The 27,578-nt window shown below is 30.1% G+C and overlaps 1 protein-coding gene across 1 annotated transcript; it reads left to right on the top strand.

The window, feature by feature from the left end:
• Window positions 1-12: 12 nt before the first annotated feature.
• LOC142330720 (uncharacterized) lies at window positions 13-26,808 on the top strand (the record flags this gene model as incomplete). The annotated part of the gene is made up of 7 exons (XM_075376166.1): window positions 13-61; window positions 6,341-6,573; window positions 11,457-11,699; window positions 13,585-13,703; window positions 22,561-22,714; window positions 23,646-23,842; window positions 26,502-26,808. Coding segments are annotated over 7 exons (1,302 nt in total), but the record flags the coding sequence as incomplete, so codon positions are not given.
• Between the last annotated feature and the right edge of the window lie 770 nt (window positions 26,809-27,578).

Below are 27,578 nucleotides of genomic sequence, written 5' to 3' on the forward strand. Positions count from 1 at the left end.
TGGTCAAGGTAAATCACTTACCTTTCAACTACAGTCTGTGACAAGTTGATTGAGATAATGGGTAGAAGTGTTAAAAGGAGTGAAAACCTCAAAATACTTTTCAATAATTGGTTAATTCAATTCATGATGTTACACATAATTATCTTTTCTCCTAAGGTATGTGAATTAGCCTTGATATCCCGAAGAAAGATGCTTTGTAATTTTTTTTTAAAAACCAAGGCCATACAGGAAAAGAACTTGTTGATTCATTCCTTTCTTTATATATATATTCAGTTCTTTGAATGTATAACTCATGGCTTATAATCTTCACTCATCCTGCATAAGTGTTCGTAGAATTGTAGATGCCCTTTCCTAAACTTTTCAGTGATGGAGTCTGTGTTTTCATACAATTCCTTTGTGGGTCACTTGATCCAGGTTTCGTCTGAGACTGCACCTTGGCTGTTCCTGAGGATTTTCCATTCTTGTTTCTCAATTTCATGAATTTTGGTCATTCCCCTGATTACTGTGGTTTCTGCTGCATACAAGGCCTTCGGCAAGACAACTGTATTGTAATATAGTTTTAAACTGCGAGACACTGCCCTTTTGTTCTAATGATTCCATGTAAGCGTGTACGCCTTTTGCAGTTTGAGTATTCTTTCTGTGTTGGATATTGTATTCAGTCATGTGGGTTGGACAGTTTCTCACAAGTACTTGAAGTGAGGTGCTTGTGAGATTTTACCGTGATTTGGTGCAGCAGCAATTTTCTAGTTGATTTGGTGTCCATATATTGTTTTTTCATAAGAAATTTGGAGTCTGGTTTTACAGGATATTTCATGTAGTTTCTCCAATGCGAAAATGGCTTCATCTTTGTTGTTTGTTAATATAGCCAGGTCATCTGGCAAAGGCCAAGCATTTCACGGTAATTCTTTCCAATTTGGATGCCTTTGACTTGCTTCTCCCATTCTCTGATTACTTTCTCCAAGACAATCCTGAACAAAAGTGGTGATAAGCCGTCCCCTTGTCAGACTCCTGTGTGAACTTCAAATGGGTTTGAGATTTCTCCCATGAATTTGATCTTTGAAGTGGTTCCTGATAATATTTCTCTGAAGATGGCTTTGGTTTTCTATCAACCCCAAATTCTTGAAGGGTGTTAAACAATGTTTGTCTATTGACAGAGTTGTTGGCTTTTTAAAGTCGACAAATGTGACTATGGTGTTCCGAGATTGTCTGATGTGTAGTATGGTCTTGAAGTTCCAGATTTGTTCGATACAGGATTTTCCTTTTCTAAATCCTGCCTGATACCCACCAATCTGTGGGTCCGCTTGGGGTTCGAGTCGGTTCAGCAAAGCTCTAGAGAGGATCTTATATGTGATTGGGAGAAGTAAAATCCCTCTGTAATTGTTCAGATCGGTCCTGTCTCCTTTCTTAAGGAGTGGGTGTATCAAGGCACTTCCATTTTTTGGGGATTTTCTCTGTTCTTCAGATTTCCAATATTATTCTGTGAATTTTAGACATTTTGTTTTTGTGGCCCAATTTCCAGAATTCCAACCTGTTGGGTTGGTCTAGAGGTGAACTTATCGAAAATCAGTTGATTTCGAAGTCAAAAGTTCTAAGGTTCAAATCCTAGTAAAGGCAGTTAGTTACTTTTATACGGATTTGAATACTATATCATGGATAACAGTGTTCTTTGTTGTTGGGTTTCAGTTAACCACACATCTCAGGAATGGTTGACCTGAGACTTATAAGACTACACTCATGGATATCATCCACGTTCATCCTCTGAAGTAATACCTTATTGTGGTTTCGGAGGCTAAAACAGAAAAATAAAATTTCCAGAATTCTGCAATAATTCCATCTTCGCCAGGAGCCTTGTTGTTTTTCAATGATTTGATTATGTTCACAATTTCTTTGTGAGTGGATGGAACTGAGTCAGGATTTAGTGTAGGTTTTACAAACCTTAGTTGTTACGAGGGCGCTTCACAGTTGAGGAGTGTATTGAAATATTTAGCTAGAATTTCAGTTATTTTTTGTGTTAATTTTCAGAGACCCATCAGGTCATTGGAAGCACAAGCTAGCAGGCTGGTAGCCGGCAAGATTTTCTCTGAATGTCTGGTAGAAATTCCAGGTGTTCTTGGTAAGTTCCTGTTCTATTTCTTTCAGCCAATTTTTTGTCATAATTGCTTTTTTCTCGCCGAGTTATTTTGGAGGACATTTTCCTTATCTCTACGAATTCTTGCCACCAGTTGTTTCATGACTGTTGAAATTATTCCAGACTTTAATCCTATCCTTGACAGCTCGATCACATGTAATTTTCCAACACTTGTGTTTTCTGTTTCTCAAAGGTTGGACTAATTTTATGGTTTCTTTCAGTTTCTCTGCGAGTTCAGACCAATTCATGGTATCCACCCTATGGAGTTCATCAGTGATCTCCTTGTTGACCTTTAGGTATTCGGGGTCAGTACGGAAAGTCTGAGTTATTCTTGTCTGATTTCTATTGAGCTGAAGTTTTACCTTGATTTGGTGTGGTGGTGGTTAGACTTGAAAAATTCTTTCCTTATTTTTACATTGAGTACTTCTTTGATGTTTTTTCTGTAGTGGCATTGTGGTTAATCTGGAATTCTGCAAACATTTTATCGGGGGGGAGTTTCCACATCTTTAGTTTGTGTGGGTTTCAGGAATTGCGTTGACATAACTTTGAGATAGAAGTTACAACAGAAGTTTGAGGTATTCACCATTTCTATTGGTCCTGTTGTGGGCAGTGTATGGTCCTGTGATTTTCCTGTATTTCTTCTCTTTCCCTAATTGCCCGTTAAAGTTACCTAGTAGAAACATGACATGATTTTGGGAAACTTGTTCGTGGTTTCTTCCAAACGTTTCCAGAAGTCTTCTATTACCTGCGAGTTTTTCCTGTTATAGTTGTTTGTTGGTGTGTACACATTAATCATGTGTACGGTTTGCTTCCTGATTTTACTGATAGTGTTGAGATTGTTTCTGATGGTGAGATAAAGTCAATGACAGAATCTGTGAGTGACTTGTGAATCATAAAACCTGTACCAAACTGTTTGGGTCCTGTGTTTATCTGCACTGCAGGTTTTCCCTTATTAATACTGTATAGTTTTCTGAGTCAAAGTGGCATTTATCTGTAAACCATGTATCTTGAACTGCCAGAATTTTGATGCTGAATCTGTCAAGCATATTTGTTAGTTGTTTCAATTTTTCTGGTTTCAGTTGTGTGTTTATGCTGAGTGTATCTATAAAGAACTTTCGTTTAACTTTTGAGAAGCTCCGATCCTTCTCCACATGGCAAGTCTGGTCCCCAGAATGGGAGTCCAGTCTACTGACTGGGTCCTGGGGTAGTGGATTTCTTTCCTACTGTTCTGCTATGGCTGTTCAAGTTGAACTTTGTTTGTGGTACCTCTGGTGGAGATTATATGGCTTAATGACTTGATTGTTGTGATCAGGACATATGTCTAACAGCCGCACCAACTAGGTGAACAGATGCTGACCACCAGAACAGACACCAGTGGATTTAGTTAGTATTTGGTCCACCCTGGGTATTTCATTTTCCCACTACCACCCATATCTCTTAGGTTTTCCCCTGTCCACCACCTGGGGAGGCACCCAATGGAGGGTCTAACAACCCACATGGGAAATAGTTTTTTAGGTAATATAACTTTTATATTATACTTTTTTTTCTTGTTTAGCATCCGGGAATTACCATTCAGGTATTACTTCAGAGGATGGTGAGGATGATATGCATGAGTATAAAGGAAGTGTAGTCTAGTACAGTATCAGTTCGACCATTCCTGAGATGTGTGGTTAATTGAAATCCAACCACCAAAGATCACCGGTATCCATGATCTAGTATTCAAATCCACGTAAAAATAACTGCCTTTACTAGGACTTGAATGCTGGAACTCTCAACTTCCAAATCAGCTGATTTGGGAAGACGTGTTCACCACTAGATCAACCTGATGGGTTTCTAAATTAAACTTGAAAATTGTTATCTGTTAATAACTTTTTCACTATGTTTTGAAAGGTCAATTTTCACCTTGTATTTATGGTAATAAAGCATAAAATGTTAGTGTAGTACGTATGGGTATACAATAGAATCTGTTGGTGTATAACTTGTTTGTTTTAAAATTTGAAAGAAAATTGATTATAAATGTTTTGATTTATGAAGGTGATTTAGTAGGATAGTTGAATAGTGTTGGTTAAAAATTGGATCCATGAAGAGGATTAAAGAGGAGGTGGGACAGGATTGAGGGGGGGGACATAGGGGCGACAATTTTTGCTTGGGTCCATGGACACAAACCAGCTAAATCCAGCTCTGATTATATCATAATTATTTTCTAATTTTATTGGAGCTATTATGTATATTACATTTTCAGAAATATTATTTTTATTACTCATACTTATTTGACTGCAAAAAACAAAGAGGGTATTTTTATGGCAGATGTGACTATTACATAATGATTAGAATAATAATTGGCAACATCCATGATGTAGTGGGGCATCTCTGTCTCATTCAGAAGGTCGTAAGTTTGAATCCTGGTCAAGTTTAACATTTTTCACATGCTACAAATTCAGTTATGATAAATGGCTGTTTATTCTGTACAAATACATCTTTTAAATTAAAAAAAAAAATTTCCACAATTTTTTTTAATAATAGCTTTAATTTTTTTTCTAAATACAAAATTGATGGCGCATCACATTAGCAAGAAACCATATTTGTTACCCCTCCACGTAATCATAAATTGTCAATTATGGTTTTTTTTTTTGCATCACCACATAAGCATGAAGTTTGTGCGTCGGATATTTACAGTAATACTTTCATACACCATCAAACTAATGAATTTTTTATTTAAACACCATACTTAATTTTATTCAGTTGTTATATTTGACACGTAGAAATTTAACCACAAAATTTCAGGCACTTTTACATTGGCATTTGTAATGTTAATGTGGATTTTTCTAGTTTTGACAATGATTAAAAATTTACAAATAATTACTTACACTTTAGAGCAACAAAAGGCATTTTGAGTACTGGTTGTGCTGGAAAGGTGAAAGTTGACTGCTTGTACAGTGAACATCGGTGACTGTGGCAGGCTAGCATTACATTTAATAGGTTAGCTCTAAATAGAACTTTGATGTGAGGTTTATTTTCTTTGTATGTATGTAAGCACATTCCCTCTATAAATCCCTTTATAGCTCAGCACCAATATATTCAAAAATTCTGAAATTAACTTTTATAAATAGAGAGTTGATGTGCTGCTTACATTATTTGGTCTCGGTATCTTTAAGGGGTAGAGAGGAGTCATATCTTGTGATGTTTAAAATTTTGTATAAAGCTTATTATGATGCATTTTGATTGCTCTTCAAGATATTCACAACTAGCCTTTCATTTTCCTGTTTAGCATCTAGTAATTACTATCTCCTCTAGTAATTAAAGCCTCTAATTAGCCTCTAGTAATTAATAAATGAAGTGTAATCTTGTACAGTCTCAGTTCAACCATTCGTGAGATGTGTGGTTAATTGAAACCCAACCACCAAAGAACACTGGTGATCAAGTATTCAAACAAACAACCAAACAAGTATTCACCAAACAATCCATGATCTAGTATTCAAATCCATGTAAAAATAACTGACTTTACTAGGACTTGAATGCTGGAACTCTTAATTTCCAAATCAGTTGATTTGGGACGACACATTCACCACTAGACCAACCCGGTGGGTTATTCGCAACTAGCCTCTCTCTTTTTCCTGTTTAGGTAACTACCGTTTCGATAATTCTTCAGAGGATGAATGAAGATGATATGTATGAGTGTAAATGAAGTGTAGTTCTTGTACATTCGACCATTCCTGAGACTAGCCTAAAAAATACTAATCCCACCCTTAAAACAAATAATATACTTAAGTCATAATATTACATTTTTAGTTGTTTTTATTCCACACATCGGAAATTGATGCACTTCAATTTTATTAGTATTATGAGTATTAATAATGTTTAGTAATGATGTAATTATAAGCATCATTATGAATTTAGAATATAACATGTAATATATTAATTTAACACTTACTATAGTCACAAAAATTATCTGACTTGCTGCTGATTTCTTTGAAATTAATTTAATAATTAAAGCAGGAAAACAGATTTAATCAAAACCAGAGATTTTTATCAATAAAATATTTTCTTCTTTACTTAATTATATTGTTAGATACTTTAGAATGTGCCCATTTTTATGTGCACATTTATTTATCTTTTTAAATATTGTGCGTACATATGATGGGAAGATTACCTATTATCTAACCATTGTAAACATTTTAATATAATTTTACTTTTAATTTGTGCAGATATTAGAAGAAATATTAAGTTATTTGGATATTCAGCAGTTATATGAAGTAGCATGGAAAGTTAGTTATACATGGTCTCTAGCTGTGCATAATTTGATTATTTCAGGCTTTAGAAAATATGGCCCTATTATTTCAAAAAAATTAGATACTGTTCGACAGGAACTTTTAGAACCACGACAGCAATCGGCTGCAGCTCTTGATCATGAAATGGTGCTTGTTGCTGAATATTCATTTCTCCAGGTACTAATAAATAAAACTGAAAGTTATTTATTATTATTTTAATATATGTACTTTTATTTTATAAAAGTAAGTAAAAAAAAAACTTGCCTGTTAAATACATGATAAAATATTTAGTTTTCAAAAGATTTATTAAAATCATGATTCCTTCTTCACCACTATTATTCTAAATCAGTTGGAACTGCTTGTCAGTTGGAATTGTCTTGAAGGTGGCAATTTTTTAAAAAAGAAAGAATTGGAAAAAGAACAGAAGAAATTATATATTTTTAATTGATTGTGCTCCTTGTTCTATTTCAGATGTTTTTACTTCTTGTTGGCCATTCTCTCCATAAACTCTTCCACTGATTTCTTTCCCATTTCATCTCTCACCATATTTTCATACTCTCTAATCTCTGTATCTTCCTTAATTTCATTGGCTGGTTCAAGGGCTTCCAACGATCTCAGATTTCACATCTTCCACTTACTCCAACCCTCCCCACTCCTCATTATAATACTTTTTTCTGCACTCAACTTCATCCCTGCATTTTTTGTATGGTATCATTCTACTATATAGTTTCTATTTTTAATTCTCAATCATTTTTTTCCAGATATTACTTATAGTCCTACATCTATAGCATTACATTACCTATAGAGATAATTATTATTGTACTTTGAATCCATTATATCTCTTCTCAAAATCAAATGAATTTTATCAATTGCTCAATAAAACAGCAAAAATGAAAACATACTTCTTGAATATGGATTTTATGTAATTTTGTTGTGTTCAACACAACACAATTGTGTTCTTGAGTAGTGTATACTTTCACCTACAATAAATACCTTTAAATATTTAGTAAAAATTTCTGCCACTTCTGTTCTTAATTCCATCCTTATTTTCTTTATATTTGTAGAAAACAAAATATAAACACAAAAAACAAAATATTTTATGATAATGTTGTGTTCATCTCTTTCTTTTTCTGTTTAGTCTCTGGAATCACCATAAGGTATTACTTCAGAGGATGAATGAGGATGATGTGTATGAATGTAAATGAAGTGTAGTCTTGTACAGTTTCAGGTCAACCATTCCTGTGATGTGTGATTAATTGAAACTCAACCACCAAAGAACACCTGTATCCATGAACTAGTATTCAAATCCATATAAAAGTAACTGCCAAAAATGTTGTGTCCAAAGCTACCATTTCCATCATCTTCCAAAATCCTTTCACTTTTCCCATGAATTTCTTCAGCATTTCATCAGTCATTAATTCACTAGGCCAGAAAGCCTCTTTCTCATCACACATGCTTTTCCGCCTTTCTTTATGTATATATATATTTATTTATATTTACAAACATAATTTTTTACTGTGATCTATTAAAAATGCTATATATGTAACAGTAGCTATTTTGTCATTGATTTAAAATTACAAATATTATCACATACAATCAAATCAAACACTCCATAGCAGATAATTGTTAAACTATTGATCATGTAAATTTTTCATATGTAGAGACAAAGTACAAGAGCAAAACAAAAATTAACAGAAATAAAAAAAGTTATATTAGCCTCATACTGAGGTGTAACATCCCCAATTTTGAGCACTTAAAAAATCATTAATGCTGCTGTAATCATAACTTTTTATCAAAACAGTTTTTACTAAATAAATGTGTTTCGTAATTGACAACTGTCTGGTAGCAAGGGATAGTTACAACATAGTTTCATATCTGTATAAATTGGCGTTTTGTAAACAAGACTAATCTATGAGTTGTGTCTGACTAATCACTGTTATTTCTTTTTTTTTTTTAATTATGGGAAAATTTGATTATGGAAAGTTTTTAATTATGAAAATTTGAGCCACTTGATCTGATTCTCTAATGAGTGTAGTATAGTAGCTTCAGAGCATATAAACCTAATTAGATTAAAATGTTTAAATTTATGAATAACAACTTAAAAAAGTCTTCCTTCATTACTTAATTAGTTATTCTGAATCAGTTCTTCTGGCTTTATATTCTCTCCATACCAGTAGAATTGCTCCAAAGCATGATGCCATGCTAAATAATTGATTGTATTTGAGCAAAATACGTATAATATTCTGCACATCTTAAAAGTGGTGAAATTTACCATAAATTTAATTAAATATAATTAAAAAGTATCAACTTAAGAAAGAGTATGCAAAAACGTGTGGTTCATTTAATGTACCTGTAGTAATTATAGGTAACACCTATTAAAAACTTTAAATTGTTCTAAAAAAAATGTTAACACATTATTCATCGTAGTATTGATTAAATATCCTGTACTAGAAACAAATTACCTATAAAATATTACATTATATTTCATCCAAACTGCTTCAAAAGAAAATTTTTATTTTTTTCAAAAAGTGAGAAATGTTTAGTGTCATGTTATTTGTATGGGTTCATAAAAGTTATAAAGTAATGTCCTTTCATACAAAATGCTATTAATTACAATCTATTCAATGAATTACCTACTTCTGCGGAAAGAATGAGGTACTATTATCATGCTCACTACAGTAAATGAAGATACCAGGAGCTGTACCAAAATTTACCAAGTTAATGTAAAATAATAATTAAAAACCCACTTACCAACAATTCTTTTATATACTTGTTCAAGTGCTTTCAGAATAAAATTCCATCATCAGGAACTAAATTTTTTTTATGTTATAATCTTATTAAAACTAAAACTTATTTGTCGTGGAATTTTTTTATGTAAAAATGTATTTTTATATGTAATTATGTATTTTCAAAATAACAGTGGTCATCATAGTTTAAAATTGTGTGACTTAAAGTCCTGTCATTGTGGATGTCTTTACCATTATGGTAAAACATAATGGGAACGGCATGGTCAACTCACTCTATTGTTATCATTTAGTACTTGTACAGTATATCATTATCAAATCTTGTTTGTTCCTTTATTAATTTATCATTGTTAAAATAAATATGGTACTTTTCTAAATTATTGATAATGAGTATATTATTTGAAAAATCAAGTATGTCAATAAAATTTTCAGGGTTGTAGTTATGGTTGTTATTTATAATATGTTTGGCAAAATTAGATTTTTCTATTTGATCTTTTTTTATACAATTCATATGTTCTCATAGTCTAACAGAGAATGACCGATTGGTCTTGCCAATGTATTTTAATTCACAATCTGCACATTTTAAACTATACATGCGCTGTCCATCTAAACTGATTTTATTATCGTTTTTTTTTTTTTTTTTGGTTGAATCTATATTAATGTTTTTTTTTTTTTTTTATTCATTACATATGCAGTTTTTTAACCAAATAATTTAAATATTTTGTTGAAATTCCTATAATTTATATTATACTCAATTTTAATATAGATATTATCGTTATTGTTACTAGTTAATTTTATGTTATCTTTTATATAAATTTTGTTTTTTATTCTATTAAATAATTTATCTATCAAATTTTAATTACATCCGTTATTTAGAGCGATGTATTTGATATTATTAATTTCATTTTTTATCATATTTTAGATATTTTAAGGTCCTATTACATAATAAGGTATTAAAAGTGACCATTTTTTGGTTATAAGGATAATAAAATTTGCATTGGTTATTGTGTTTTGCTTCGTAGGCTTCCTAAAAATGTCAGTATTTAATTTGATATTTTTATAATTTTTGTATCTAAAAATACTATACTATTATTATTTTCCTGAGTTAGGTAAACTTGATATTATTATTTAACGAATTCATTTCATTTAATATTTTATTTTCATCATCATTGCATTGTTGGTTATAAATAATTAAAATTTTGTCTGTACATCTTTCAGTAAAATACAGTAAAATTTGAAATTTATTAATAATGCTTTGTAAATTATTGTTTTCTAAGTCATTTATAAATATATTGGTCAGTATTGCTGACAGTGGAGAACCCATGATGATACCTTTTTCTTGATACCTTTTTCTTGTTTATAATACTTATTATTAAATTCAAAATAATTACATTTGATGCATAAATTTAATAGGTTTATTGTTTCATGTATATTATTATATGTTTTTAAATCTGTTAATGTAGTTTTAATTATATAAATGGTTTTTTTTAGTATCGATGTTAGTATCGAGTCAGTATTAATGATAAAATTATGAATGCATATATTCTGATTATAATTTATTAAATCATCATTACTGCAACTACATTTTAGTACATACATTTGTAGTTTAAGTACATACATTTTATTGTAATACTACATGATATGATGGTAGCATAAACACAATGGATTTATTAGACAGTTATGTAACAAGACATGAAAAAATATTACAAGTTGTGATTATTTCTATGTCTTTCTAGAACAACATTAGTCTAGATGCTCTGAGAATCAAAAATTGTGATAGGTCCATAGTCACATTGACTCAAACAGTCAATGTGACAATTTGAGTCACAAACAGTTGAGTCACATTGACTCAACAGTTACCACATAACTGACTGTAAAAAAAACAATCATCCTTTTGTCAATCCTGCCAACTTCAAAGAAGACCCTTGAAGTTAATTAATAATCATGCTGACATTTAAAAATAAAGAAGAATTGTGGAGCTAGAAGAGACAAAATTATTGTTAGTTTCTGTTTATATTTTTAGAACATAAAATACAGGAATTATGGGAGTTTAACTTTTACCTACACTTTACCCTTTACCCATCTTACAGATGTTTTAAAGTGTTTGTTCTGGAAATTAGTATCCACATCAAATTTCATGATTGTATTACAATGAGATTAGGTTTGTCTACAGCCATGTAGGAATTTCAGACAATGAATGAGTTGATAGCTCCCAAATAGTTTTAACTGTCTTATAGAGGCAAGGTATTAAATGTGCAACACTAATAAATAAAAAAATCAAATTTATTTATATTTTATTTAATAATTAAAAAACAGATTTTGTATTCAGAATACAGGTTAATTTATACTACATATTGGAACCACAGTGCTTTAAATCATTTGGAGTTGATTTTTGAAGCTGGGGTTTGTTTAAGAGAATTTCAAAGACTTTTAAATGGTTTTTCAATTGGAATCTGGGACTGGAAAGTAGAAAACATTTCTCTTGCCTTAGATAATATTCGAAGTTTGAATACAAGATTTCTACATTATTTCTTCTGGCAAGTTTGGAATCCATCTGAGGTAAGAAAAAATTCTTTAATAAAAAAATATTTTTTTGTTTTATTTTGTTTTGTATCATTGAGTTTATTAAGTTAATACAAAGTATAAAGCCTTTGAATCAAATTATATTTTTTATATATGTTGAATTTTCTTACATCTAATGAGGGGAAAACTGTTTTTGGAGTAAAATGTCATCACAGGTATCATTCTGGAGTCTGCAGATTCAAAAGTTCCTTGTATGGAATTTTTTAACTCTCCTTTAGATTTTTTGTAAACTTACTTTTAGAAGTGTATACGGCAATATATATTGTTACCACAAAGTTTATGTTTTGTAAATAATGTAAGATTCATACATTAATAAACATACATCTTTTTGTATAAACAAAATCAGCATTAAATGTAAATACATACATCATGCTAACTTTCATGGTAAAGTGGTATTGTCTTGGCCTTTCATCTGGAAGGTTCTGCGTTTGAAAACCATCAGGCATGGTATTTTTCAGATGGTTTCAAAATTTCCACATCATATTCCCACTCACAATCTTTAAGTTTATGTTGCAAATTAATTAACTTTAACATAAATAAATAAAGTATATGTATACTTGGTAATATATCTATAATTACATAATCTCAGCAGTGCTGCAATCTGAAGATATTTTTGAATTTAATAAAACTTATATAACTCAGCACTGCAAGATCAAACATATTGATATTTTTGTTCATCCAGAAATGTCTTAATCTTGTCAAGTTGTTAAGTTGTTATAAGAATAACTAAGATTTTTTTAAAAATTACAATATCTTCCATGAGAAATATTCAGTTTGTTTATTTAAATAGAATACAAGCTCTTAACAAGAATATGCAATAAGCATTAATAAACAAACATTTTTATCAACAAGTTTTTGTTGACTTAAAAAAATTTTAACATTCAATTCATGAAGAATCACTTTTCCAAGTCCTCCAACAATTTAAGTCAATCAAAAAACTGTAAATATTATTAAAAAAACTAACAAAAACCTTTTTAAAGTAAAATTTCCAGGAGCAATTTCTGTTCCTTTTGAAATTAAAACTGATTATGACAGGGAGATAGTTTCTCCTCAATATTGTTTAATTGTGCTTTGGAAAAGGTTATAAGATAATGGGCTTAAAAAGTTAAATATCTATGATTCTGTAAAATTTGGTACTAAAAATATCAAATTACTGGAACAAATTGACCTATCATCTTGCTTTTACAGATGATTTAGAATTCTTTCCAAACAACTCGGAAAAAGGAAAACTAAACTAGTAAAATTAGAAATATGTGCAAGTAAAATATGATTAAAATAATGGAATGGATTTACAACACAAAATCTCTCTCGGTGTAATTAAAATATCTAGTAATAAAAAGATTAAAAGAACATCTAAATTTAAATACCGTGAGAAGTGATCAATTCTAATGTTCTAGAAGTAGAAAGCAGGAAAGCAAGGCTACAAAAAATAGAAAAAGCCTATCATGTAACAGCACAAATTTATAATACAAAATCAATATCAAGAAATGCTAAACTTAGGTATATGTGGCAATATCATCAAGCAAAAAAAATATATATGTGTATCATTTGTAATAGTTTTAATTGTACTTATTTTTCATGGCTGTTTATCAGTTCAAATAAATCATAGTTTATTTAACGACTTAACTGCTCCAATACATAAATTTATAAATAGATAATATATACTTGGATTGTTTATACACATGTACTTGCTGGAATATAGGAAAGGCTATTACAAAAAATCTGAGGTCAATAAAGAAATTATGACTTCATATTCGGAATCAGACCCAAAAAATGTAAAGATTCAGCAAATATTGACTAAGTAAAAAAATTATTGTTGCCAGTCTTATTAATGAATTTCTAATACTTTACATTATTACAGGAAAAGCTAGGTCCTATGGTGCTGGAAATATTGGATTGTTCCCTGAATTCTACCTACTTTGTTACTACATCACATGACAAAGATCGAAAATATGAGAACACTCAATGTCATATTTGTGGGTCTGTTATGATAAAAGTATAAATTATTTTAATATATGTCATATACTTATTTTTATTTTTTTTTTAACTGCTGTGTTTAATTAAGAAGAGTGGTTTCTACTCTTGGGATTACCAAAAATACTAATATCAATCTGGTTTAATTTATGTAATTAAACAGAAGTATATTCTAAGTAATACAGTGCAAGATCTACACAAGCAAAACAGGTTCTGGTTACTCTGGATTTCCAGTTAATTTCATTGTAATTATTTTTACTTCCTTGTATGAAGTAAAGGAAGTATTGTGATCGCAAAAAATTTTGGTTTTCAGATTTCAAAGGAAATATATCCATTTTGACCATCCCTGAATCGATTTTGACTAGTTTCGGCGTGATGTCTGTATGTACGTACATACATATGTATCTCGTACAACTCAAAAACGATTAGCCGTAGGATGTTGAAATTTTGGATTCAGGACTGTTGTAACGTCTAGTCATATACCTTCCCTTTTAATTGCAATCGACTGGACCAAAAAAAAATTAATGAAATATGTGGATCTTACAAGGGAAAGGCACATCAGTTCAAATCCAACTTCGTCTCCTTTTTTTTTAATTTAAATATATTGATTTATTAATAATTACTAACCTCTGATTGTAAAAAATTTTTTACAGTAAATAATAATTCATTAATAACAATAAAAATAAAAATATATGAAAAATATAAGAAGTTTTATTAATGACAAAATTTTACGTACTTTTCATTTTTTTTTAAATTTGTATTTATAATTTAATAGGAGTACAAGGAAGTCATGTGGTGTCCGCATCAGATTTTCTAAAATTTCTATCCAGTCATGAATATTATTTTTTTACAATTCATTTTCATCCGTATAATGAATCACATGCTACTTAGAAGATTAGAAGTGGTCAGTATTTTGCATCGTCTAGGCTTTGAATAGTAGCTGATATTAGAGTTAGAGAGGCAAACTCTTCCTTTCTAGTTTTTTGTCTGATAACTTAAACCATACAGCAACATGAATTGTTTTCTTTAGTAATGTTATATTAGAAAGATTTATGTTCATCATCCGATATCAATCACGAACACCTAATTTTTGTACTTCTCTATTCATTTAGATTTTAAAAATATTATTAACTCCTTTGTTCATACAGGCAAATTTTATTGTATATCTGTTTTATTGTAACGAAAATTTCCTATTTTCTCTTTAAAAAAAAAACTACATGATAGAAATGAATAAATTACTAGTATGGTAATTAAAATAAGGCTATGAAGAGTAAGAAGAGAGAATATAGAAAGTGAAGTTAAAAGTAAATTAAAAGAATATTGGAAAGAGTGTGAAAAAGAATGTAATCACCAAAAAAGCTCAGAAATTGGTAAGGGTAGAAATGAATATAAAATGTAGCAAAAAAGACAGGAAGAACCTAACCTTAACTATACGAACGGTCACAAATGAGAAAAAGAAAACTTATCTATTTTAGTTATACCATTCCAGATGAAATTTAATATATCACGTTGCATATTACATTTTTTCTTTGTTCATGTTTCATTCCTGTAATGAAAGCTACATAAAATCTGTCTACATTAAAACAAAGAAAAATTCAATAAAATGTAAAACTACCTAAAAAAAAAACTGATTAATATCAGTTAATCTTATGTAGCACTTAACATTATCAAGTTTATAGAAAAGAATCTTGTTTATAAAAAAAGTAAATTCATTTAATTAAGTAACAAATGCTACAAAAGCAGTCATGAATATATATATAAGAATTAAACAGCAAAAAGGAGAGTTATTTGTTATTAAAAAGATATTTTTTGTAATTTAATTTTATAATAAGGAATCAGATTTTGAACTTAAAAGACTCCCCTTTATTGATGCTTTCCCTTATATGGATAACATTCCTATTTTATTTTGGTATTAAACACTTTTACTCAAACAATTGTTTTGATAGTGTTTACGTGTTATTATGATGTATTTATAATAAGTATGGCTTAAACCATGAACTTGTGAACAGTAAATGGTTATAGGTGACCTAACATAAGTTGCCACTTAATCCCAAAAATGACAGCCTTTCTCAGAACTAACAAACACACAACGAAAGATTTACTAGAGAAAGGGAGCAGAAAAATGGTTTCCATTGACTTCTTTACTGAGCCAAAATGTAAATATCAACATGTCAAACCCCATAAAAGTAAAAGTTATATTCAGCCCTCAAGTGATTCCTTTTTTCTGTTCATAATTAGAATTAGCTGTATAATGAAAATCATCATTTGAAGAGAAAGCAAAACTAATTGGTATCTCTTACCTCAAACCACAGCCATAACATAGACCAGAACAAAATTTTAAAGGAACAATTGATCTATTCCATAACACTCCATCATATATCACTCTATTAGGGGATGCAATATCAAGTACTATGCAATTCATGAAAATTATTTTTTACATAAAGGTTTTGAATATAATTCCTCCAGGATGTCAGAGTATTTTAACTTTTAAATTATATAATAAAAATTATTTTAAATTAATCAACAAACCAAAAAATTAAATTAAAAAATATTTTTTAAGCAAATAAAACTTTGAGAATTAATAAGGGCTAAAAGTCACATATAGATTTCTTAAAGGTGTGATTACTTCTACAATGATCACAATAAGTACGTGAGAAACTTGTTTTAATAACATTTTAAAAACTAAAATCTTCATTCAAGAACCACTTCCAAATCTGAATGAATTTTTTGGGGTTTCAGAACACACTTTTTTTTGGGGAGGATGGGTTTCTGGACAAAAAACGCTTGTGCATTATCATCACCCAGACATGATATATTTATTATAAAAAAGAAATATCACACCATATGTCTAGATAAAAGTAATAAAATTACCATATGCTTTAAGGCAAATGAATGAGCAGCGAGTTTCTGCTGGATCCCTAGCCACGTGGCGATTCCGGGTAATGAACGAGCAGATTTCGCTGCTAAAGATGCATGTAGTCAACCATCTTTCATTCTCGTGTTACTATAGCTGACTTTATTAAATATGTAAAACTCACTCTTCGCGCAAAGTAGCAAGTTGATTGTATTGCTGCAGTAGATAACAAACGTCGACCTATCAAAGATACTTTGTTGCCACTCCTCATAGGAAAATTCGCTGAGAGGAGTGGTCCCTGCCGATTGCGGATACGACATACGAGAACTACTCACGGTATCTGATGTCAGCAGTAAACGCACCGATATGCAAACGATGTAACTGCTGCTTGACTGTACGTCACATGGATCGCATAGGTTATGCAGCCTTGCATCGTAAATTTAGATTGCCCAGGAACATTCATCAAATTCTGGTCAATGACAAAGAAGTTTTAAACTGGGTGTTTTTATTTCTTTGACGTAGTAGTATTTGACATAGCATTTAATGTTATTGTTGTTATAATTGTTTTTATTGTATAATTGTTATAAATAGAGCGGTGGCTTATGCTGACGAATAGGCTACGCAGTCGTAGTTTAAGCGGGAACGGACCGGAGCTCGGTAGAAGCCAACATACATATACGATCGGCTCCCAACAGGTATTAGATAGAACCCTTAACTTGTCTAACATTTTTAGACATTTAACCGTCAGCTTCTTCAGTTGTTACCCACATCAGTCGTTGATCAAACCACATTCCTAGAAATCTAGCCCGCGTGCATGCCTCAGTTGGTTCACCATGTAAATACAGTTGAGCGTCAACATGTTCCCTCAACCGGGAAAAACAGATGCACTTCGTTTTTCCTAAGGAAAAGGTGAATCCAGTAGATTTACATCACGAATCTAAGTGGGTTATTGTATTTTGAAGCAGCCTGTAGCTAACATTCTACATGCTACGTAAATAGAAAAAAGGTCATCTACAAATGTAGAACCCATAGCCGATTTTCACATGCAGTTTGTTATATTATTTATGGCAAACAAAGTAATATTTAGATCACTTTTTTTCTGGGTAAAAACGCTTCGGCGTTATCATCGCCCGGACACTACATGTTTGTTGTAACAAACAAACGTATATTATATTTTATATCAATTAAATTATTAAAATTTCATACTGTTATACGGCAATTGGCATGAATAATATCTGACACACTCAATAATTTATTTTTTGTTTGGGGGGGGGGGGCAAAAACGCTTTCGGATTATTATCGCCCGGGTCAAAATAATAACAAGAGGACAATTTGAATAATATATGAAACGTAACAAAATAATATAAAATTTTGATGGATTAGATCTTAAGAATATTAATCCTTTTTAGAAGTAACAATACCCGGTCTAGTACATTCTTGTCACTTCCCTGGGATACTCCGTTTTCCAGTGTGAAACTTTCAGATACCTCATTCCACTCGGAAGAACCAACTACTGAGGAAACCCCTGATAAATGCGAGGACATTACCTTGTTCACCCCATTCATGAAGTGTATTTAGGATTCCTCTCCACTATTCCGTGTCATATGCCTTTTACAAATCGACAAATGCAACAACCAAGCATTGGCGAAATAAAAAGGTGTTTTTAATAGCAGCTTCCAGGGCAACTACGTGATCAATAGACGATCTACCTTGGCAGAAACCGTATTGTTCTGGGGCAGTTGTTCTGGATCAATTGTAAATGCAATTGTTTTGGGGTTTCGCTCAAGGTTCAACACTAGACGACGGTTTACCATTCGTTCCATTACGTTGCACAGGGTACTGGTCAAGGAGACAGGACGATAACTTGTGGGAGATAGTTTATTTTTACCAGGTTTCAGTATGGGGGAACCAATACCTCTGACCAAGAATCTGGAAATACCTAATCAGAGAAAATTTTATTATAGAGACACAAAAAGTTGCCTTACTGCATTATCTGGGAAGTGTGATAAGATACTGGAGCCTGTTATTAACATTTCCCGGGGAAGTGTGACGAGAATTATTCAGGACGTACCTTATTTCATTATAAGAAAAGGGTACATTGAAGACTGGTGTGATGGTGCGCGTTATATTTAGTACACGTTGTTGTAGATTTGCAATTGTTAAGAATATGATTAGATTTTAAGCAGTTTATGCATTACTTGTTAGGTTTTGATTAAACCACTCTTTGGGTTTTAAAGACATATAAGTCGGACATTTATAAATTACATGTTGATTCTTGCAAATAACACACACTTGGTTCGTAAGCATATATGATAAAATAGGCTTATTTTGATGTTTGTTATTCCTAGAAACCTTTGACGCAGAAATTCATAAATCCTCATTACTAAAACTACTAATTGTTTCATTTGGCATTTTCTATCCAAAAACTTAATTAACTGATCTAGCTTAGGTATTTCTTATCATTACAAGAGGATTAAAATTGAGTTTGTGTTGATACATCAACTTTATCAAGATTGATTTGTGTTAACAGTAATTCATCTTCGGAAAGGCAATATCAAGTGCTTTAATTGTATCTTGGTTACTGACTAATTCATTTATAAGATGTCTCAGATCAGTTGTTGATCCTTTTGCCGCTTGAGGAAGAGATAAAAGAAATTTTACATGCTTAGTTATAATTAATTTTTTATTATCATAATGATTATAGATTAACTGGTAAGCAGCGCTAAAATTATGATCTATAATAGGAAGATTTTGAATCAGCTGTTTCGACTCCTTTTCTAGAGAAGCAATAAGATAGTGAAATCGCTGTACATTGGTCAAAACTTCATTTAAAATAAGAATCATAGATATCCGTGAAATGGTACCACTCTGAGAAGTCACCACTAAATGACGGGATTTTAATAATAGGTAACTGAAAACTCTACTTAACTGCAGGAGCAGTTGGTTCAGTGAGAACCGTTGTTTCTAGCTTCATAGTTGGAGGGTGTTGTATTTCCAACAGCGATTCTAACTGGGACACAAGCTCATCGTATAAATCTTCATATTCTGCTCGGTATTGGGAATGATCTTCGTCATCCTCCAGTTCTAACTGGCTTTGACATGACTCAAATTCATTTTTGTATACTTCAAGTCTTCTATATTTTTGGTATAATAATTGTAAATCTGCATGATTTTGCCCATTGCTAATAAATGTTTTTATTCTAATAAAACTAGCCTTAATTATTCTACGCTTAACAGGTTTCACCTTTTCTGATTCATATCCTTAAGGACGTGAAATAGCTGTAAACTATTAATACGTTATTTGGCAGATGGCGATAAAAAATCTGCTAGGCTCGAACTTCTGATGAGCTAGCGATAGTCTGCTCGATGAGTTCATACGAAGTAAATTAGCATAAATTATTACAACACGTAGACAAAGACCAGAGTACTAAAATCTGATCAATATATACATTTTTTAAATTAAATTTACCCAGTAAAATAACACTAGCACTTACATTGTCACTTGTAACGAATATACAAGGCATAAATACGCAAAATATTAAGTTCACATATGTAAAATTCATTAGACAATTTTAAGAATTCGCATATTGCGATTTTTACGTTAACTTTCAGTACGATTATGAAAACAATAAAAAAGTCTGTACGGTAATTACCAAATGTACACATAAATATCCTAAAATTCACACTCAATAACGGAAGTACTCATATCCAATTAGGAAAACCAAAAATAAATGAAGCATAGGGAACCAAAGAAATAATGAAATCGGAGGACCATAGAAATATTAGATATAATGAATGATAGGATGATTCGATGTTAGTAGAAAATTTTTATTGATTTGGAGATAGTGGACTGTATAGAATAATGCTAGGGCTGTAACAATCCCTTAGACCGTATGAGAATGACGATATTTGATATATAAGGAAAACAATATTTAATTTATAATAATAATCACTTAACTACAAGATACAGTAAATGCACGTAATTAGTACACTCGCTGATGGAGCGGAGCCTGGTTACTTACAAACAAAGCACTGAGCACGACTGCTCGCTGACGGATGTCAGCAAAGCCGATGTTGTTCACGGTAAATATTAAGCATGACTGATTTAATGACTGCTTACAAACAAACCTTATTACGAGTTCTCCCAACACTTCTCAATGTCCAACAATTTCAACCCCCAAAATCTTAAAGAATACGATTCCCCGTCTGGGAGAACAACACACTGTTTTGCTTTGCATTCTATACAAAATGTTTAATTTGAAACTATTATTAAATATTTGTTAAACCAAAATATATTCAAATATTATTTCAAAAATAAATATATTACTGTCCCAATTACAATATTATTTTCAAAAGGATCCTTCAAAAAATCAGAATGAATATTCTCAGAAAAATTAGTGCCAAATATTTAATGAATTAAATATTGTAACATTACTATGGACTTTGTTTATGAATGTTCACTCTTCGAAAAAAAATAGTTATTTATAATTTTTTAAAAATTAATGGTATCAACTTCTATCAAACCAGAAATAAAAAACAGGTTTTATATAACACAGCACCCAATATTTCAGCCAGTAATAAAGGGGTTTTTAATGTGCTTCCATTTTCATTAAAAAAAAAAAATTGTGGAAAATTTTTCAAAAAGGCCAAAGGCTTTCCTCACCAATTTATTTAAAAAAAAAAAAAACATTTTTTATAGAACTTATGTTACTTTCCCATGAGTTTTTAAGTAATAATAATTTGTTAAAAAAAAATTAAAAGAGCTTGATTTTTCTTCATCTTTGTTCTAGGTAACAAGTAATATCAGATTAAACAATTTTGTTGAATGCCTTCTAAAATGCAACTTTTTTTTTGATTTTATTATCTAATAATAATAATAAGATAACAAATGTATCTCCATATATTTGCTTTACTATTATTTCACATATTTGTTATCTTTATGTTAGAATGACTTCAACCATTTCTACAATTTTAATACTAACTGCACATTTTGTATCACCATTCTGTTTAAAATTTTGTCATGTTTTCATTTGATATGTCCAGATAAATGCTAAGGTAGTTTCTTTGTCAGTGGAGTTGCTCACCTTCCAATTCTTAACATCATTATTTAATACATAATACATTATTTAATACATAATTAAACATTAATTATATAAGTATAATATATATAATTTTAAATTATTATTTGCTTTCAAATTAATGAAAAATTTTCTTTCATTTCCCTTATGAAAATAATTATCAGCACCTTCTTCAGTATTTAGTTTTAATGCTCATTTTAAGAAAATCATGACCCTCCTTGGTAAGCAATTGAATAATATTTTTTATGGCGTGTTTAATTTTTTTTATGAAATTTATTAATGCATGTTTATAAATTTCATATTGTTCAAATGTATTGAATCTCAGGTTTTATGTGCTGTGTATAAAGTTTTATAGTTACTATCTGTGTTTTGTTTCAGTAAAATGATTTGTAAAGAAATTTGATTTTTTTTTTGTAGCCTTGTATGTGTTCCTTGTACAAAAACTAAACAAACTGCAAGCACTTTTACACACAGATACAATAAGAAACATATGCAGATATACATAATAACAAACATCAACTTGTCAAACCTTATAGTAAGAGGGCACACACACACACATTCTTATATGCACATGTACTAAGATATAGAGAACACATGAAAATTTTACAAAGCATATAAAAATCAAACTGTCCACACAGTTGAGTAATATAAAATTTAACATTATATTAAATTTGACAGACAAGCGCATATTAATAACAACTTCATAATATTTTCAGTTGTCAGTTTTTTGTTTTTAGTTTTTTTTGTTTGCTAATACTTATCAGATTTATCTGGACTAAAACTACATGATAGAAAAAAATCATCATCTTTCCTTTAGTTTATTAAACATGCTTTACTTCCTCAGCTTAATGAAATGGGTTATTTTTAAATAAAAAGAATAACAAAATTGCAGTTTATTTTTATTATTGTTATGAGTTCTGTTTTATTGCAGGAATTATGGTGTCTTAGATCTCAGCAATACATTAAAGTCATTACTTCCTGACTTGTGTAAACATCAGCCAGTTCTATCTGCACGAATGTTAATTTGTTACATGTCTGATGCAATTCGCTGGAGTAATCTATTTCACATGTTACGACTTCGTTGGGTATATAAATATCATCAAATTATTTTATGTATTTATTTTCGGTATATTTGTTTATTATCTAGATAATTATATTTATATATGATTCAGGTATCAAACAATCCACATATTCTTTTAAAAGTTTTCTTAAAATTTACCAAAATAAGTGAATGAGACTTGTTGGATTCTTTATTTTAATTTATCCATTAACTTTTTAATCTAAGATATTGTTTAGGTTGTATTTATAAAAATTTGTTCAGTAACATTAATCTTTCATAGAATGAAAGATATTTTACGTTTTCCCACAGAATATGTAATGCAATCTTGTAAAAAATGTTTTATAGAGTAGAAAATAATTTTACATACCTGTTTATCATGGGATAAGAAATTTTTTATGAAATTGTTTTTTTAAATTTTGAATCGGTACTTAATTTTTTAGTGAAAAATTTTTTGCCACATGTTGTTATAACATTAATTTGGAAACCAACGCACTTCCAAAAACTGTTGTATTAGTATTAAAATCTTACAGTAAATGAATGTTTTTTGTCTAACTTTTGTTGTTCTACATCTGCTGTAAGCCTGCAGCAATTAGTTAACCTTAATATTTTACTGTAGTTCTAACCTTAAAAAACTTGGATGGGGCAATGGAAGGGGCTTTAAAATACAGTTACTGAAACATTTATGTGGATGTTCAGCTGTCTTACTAATTGTAACTTGCTTGTATTTTAATATTTTAGAAATGAATTACTTACTTTTACAACTAATACAAATTTTTCCTTGATTCATTTTAAACTGTGATATTTCCAAAAGATAAAAATAAAATCTCTTCTGTTAAGAAGAGAATAATAATATAGAATAAATAATATCTGACAGTGTTTGGACTAGGTAAGTATTTTTATTTAGAAAAAATAATTTGCTGACTAATTGCCATTTTTTAACATTTTTAAAATAATAGGTATGTATGGATCGAGCCCTTAGTATTGGACGTCGAAGAGAAATATTAGTTGAGAATGTTAGTCCATACGTTCATGAGCTTAATTACAATCAAAAAGAGACGACTGAGGAAACTGATGGAGGTTCAAAAGTAATTAAAATAATTCAAAGAAATCAAAATGACTTTGTTGATTTTACTATTTCACGTCTTGGTATAAGGTTACAATTTATTTTGTTCGATGTTAAAAACTATAATAATTTTATTAGCTAACAGTTCTATTTTTAATTAGGAATAATAAAACATATTTTAGTTATCAGTGTTGTAACACACACACACACACACATATATATATATATATATATATACATATTCACCACACAGTGATGAATTGGCACAAAGCCAATTCTTTAGTCATTTATTATGACTAGTTTTATTTGCCTTTGTCATTCATAAATAGTTCTCTTTAACAAGGTTAAGGACCTTGTTAAAGAGAACTATATATTCAGTAACCTGACCCAAAGTTCCTATATCTTTCCTTTTTATAACCTGTGTCATTATTTTGGACCCTCTGCACAATTTATTCTAAATTTACAGTCCACTGCATTTTTAATACAATTAGTTAAAACATCTGAAGTTTCATTTAAAGTTTCACAGTAATTGATTGACCTTTCTACATATACTGCAAACATGATCCCATTTTAATTTTGGTATAAGAGGTAACAATTCAGTAGGTGCATTCTATTTATCATTATAAAATAACTATGGCGATTGGTTATGATCTGAAAAAGTAGTTGACTTAAAATATTTACCTACTAACTCTACAAAATTTAACATAAAAAAAATCAATATTTAGGTCCAATGAGCTCATTGACAGCCTTTGTATTCCTTCTATTTAATCCTCATAAAATGTATATCTCTTTTTATATATCCATTTATATCCTTTCATAAAATTCTAGCACTTTTTTATCAATAACCAAATCTTTAGAACATCTTTCTCTATATAAACCTTTGTATAAATTTAGTAAAATTTCAACTAATTTCTGTTCATAAGGTAATCTAGCATTAAAATCTTCAAATAAAATAAAACTTTACCCATTCAAAAATTATCCTAATAAACTAGATAATAATGCAAAACAATTTTCCTATTCAGTCTCACTTCTGCTGCTAAAATAAATGGACATGAAAAAACCTTTGTACCTGATGCAACAAATTTTAAAACATCACATTCACTGAAATCTTGAAATTCAGATTTAAAACTCAAAACTGACTCCCTCTTCTTTTGCCCTGCCACATGAAGCAAGTCATTTGGCACACTGTCAAGAAACCATTTATCCTGAATAAAATTAACCCAGATTTCCAGATTAATTGATTCAACATGGAGCTCAAAAAAGAAGAAATCATCACAATCTCAGAAAAACTGCCAAAATCCAAGAAAGTTTTTTTATATGACTCCAATACATTATGTTCAATTAAATTTATATATTTTTTTGTTTTTTTTTTTCTATCTGCACTAGACAAAAAGATTTCCGTACCATCAGTCATCATTTTTTTTTTATTATCTTTTATGACTGCATAGGATCACTTTAATAAATCTTATTATCCAAGTCTCTTTGATGGGACTGTTTGGGCATTGTGGTTCTGGTCCTCCCAGTACTTATTCATACGTTCCGATCTTTGTGCCCTTTCTAATTTTGAAAATGTTCGTACTGTGAGTTTTTTCTTGTGAGTATGAAGCAAGTGATTTTGTTCTTGATTTTCTTGTTTAATTTTATCTTATCTATGGTGTCTTCTGGTGAAAGGCCAATTTTCTTCAGATTCTCTCTTATTTCTCTTATCCATCTGCATCCTGTCTTAGTATTTTGAGTTGAGATTGTACTGTACTTGCTGTTTCACAAGTCTTGGATCTTGCATCCTCATGGTATCTCCAAAGAATTGTAGTCTTCTCTTACCCACGGTATCAGTGAAGGGTTCTAACTCTATGTACATGACTTTGTCGGGAACAATCTACCATTGCCCATCTTTTTGGTACTTTTTATTGATGCAAGTTTTTCCATTCTTCTTTAGATTTTCTGTAGTCTGTTTGTCTTTGATTGTTCGTTCAGGTGAAGAGTGTGTTGCATAAGTGGCTTCTGCTTTTATAACTGTGTTGCAGTGTCTTATTTTTGCATTTATTGATAGGCATTTTTTATTGTAAGTCTACCAGGTTAATTTCTGAGCTTCAGCTAGTTTGTTTCTTCTTATTTGGATTGAGGTTTTTTTTTTGGTTAGATGTTTGTTATTATTTCTCCGACGTATTTAAATTGAGTTACCATTTTGATTTTATTACTGTTTATTTTACTTTTAATTGTGTTGGTTTTTGAGGCATGATTTCTGTTTTTTTGAATAATATTTTGGAGCCAATTTTTTGTAAATATTAACAAAAATAACAAATATTTTATTTCTTACATTTCAATAAATAATACCAAAAATGTAATGAAAGTATACAATAAACATCTTAAATACAACTTTAAACTTGAAATAATATAATGTAATACTTAAGCAATTATGTATAGATTCAAAATAATAAAATTTGATAATGAACAGAACATGTGTATATAAGATGATGCTTTTAAAATTAAAAGTATTTTTTAAAGAGGTAAAATTATGAATTACAGATTTGTACAATTGTCAACAATGTATTAGGAACTATAAGGTTCTAATTGATTTGAGCTAATAATTAGTTCCTGAAGTCCTTTAGAAGGAAAATGTTCATTACTTTGAAAGAAAGTTATTAACTATTTAATCACACGGTTTTAACCCTAGATTATATAACATAGTACTGATTCTATATTAATTTCAGTAATTGTTATGTAATAAAATATGACATTTTATTTTCAGATGCGATTTTCAGTTGTGGTGTACTTTACTGCAAGCACCTATTTCATTAGTTGGACGTCAGTTCCGTTTACATTGTGATAATCTTCCTTTATATGAAGAAAGTACGACATGTACTAAACCTTATCACTTTAAGATGGAATTTAAAGCATGTGTTAGAGCTATCCGTTCTCGTTTTGTTGAGTGCACTGTTTGGGTAGAAGAAACAGCATATAATATTTCTATTGATCAGAATAAAGAAACTATTTCATTACCATCTGATACCTCTCCACCACTTCTTAATGAATTCAATAATCCCACCACATCTTAAGTCACTTTACATCAATGTCATCACTTGAAGACATAAGTTGACAAGATAGCTAAAATCATTTTATATTGTGGCAGTCAGGAAGGTATTATATGAAAGATTTTTTTACATTATACTGGCAATAAAACGATAGAACAAAATAAATTATCTTTTATTTATTTCTATTTTTTAATGTAGAATAATATGAATATTTCTGGTCAAAAAGTTGCCAAACAACATAGCAATAATTTTTATGGGCCTTCAATGGGTTTAAGGAAAGAATTGCTGTAAGATTACGTCTATTATTTAACAAATTTTGATTTGTGATTTCACATAGTTGTAGGACTTTCCTGCCAGGCGGCTTTTTTCTTATGAACAGCTTACACACAACTTGTTTTAAAATATTTATTATTTTATTTAAATATATTTGTTTGATACTTTATGATTAAACAGAGGCTACCTGTTTTCAGAAGGAAGAATGATATTTTTAAAAAACTCAAACTTTTGGTTAGATTATATTTATTTATTATATAAAAAAACTCAAACATTTAAATGTAGTATAGGCCTTTATTTATATCCTCAACCTAACAGTTGCAGCGCACTGTGTTAGAATGGCCTCCGTTTAATCAGAAAGTACCATTTTTTGCTTATTTAGTTCAGTGATTCTAGCTAAAGCATGCACAAATACTGTATTTCATTCATGCATGCAAGTGTGGCTGTACTAGTAGTGGCCACTTTAAATACTTTTTATACGCTTTAAATATTCATTTATTTAATTCTACCATTCACCTCTG

This window comes from Lycorma delicatula, chromosome 9 (genome assembly GCF_047948215.1).
Source record: "Lycorma delicatula isolate Av1 chromosome 9, ASM4794821v1, whole genome shotgun sequence".
Classification (NCBI taxonomy): domain Eukaryota; kingdom Metazoa; phylum Arthropoda; class Insecta; order Hemiptera; family Fulgoridae; genus Lycorma; species Lycorma delicatula.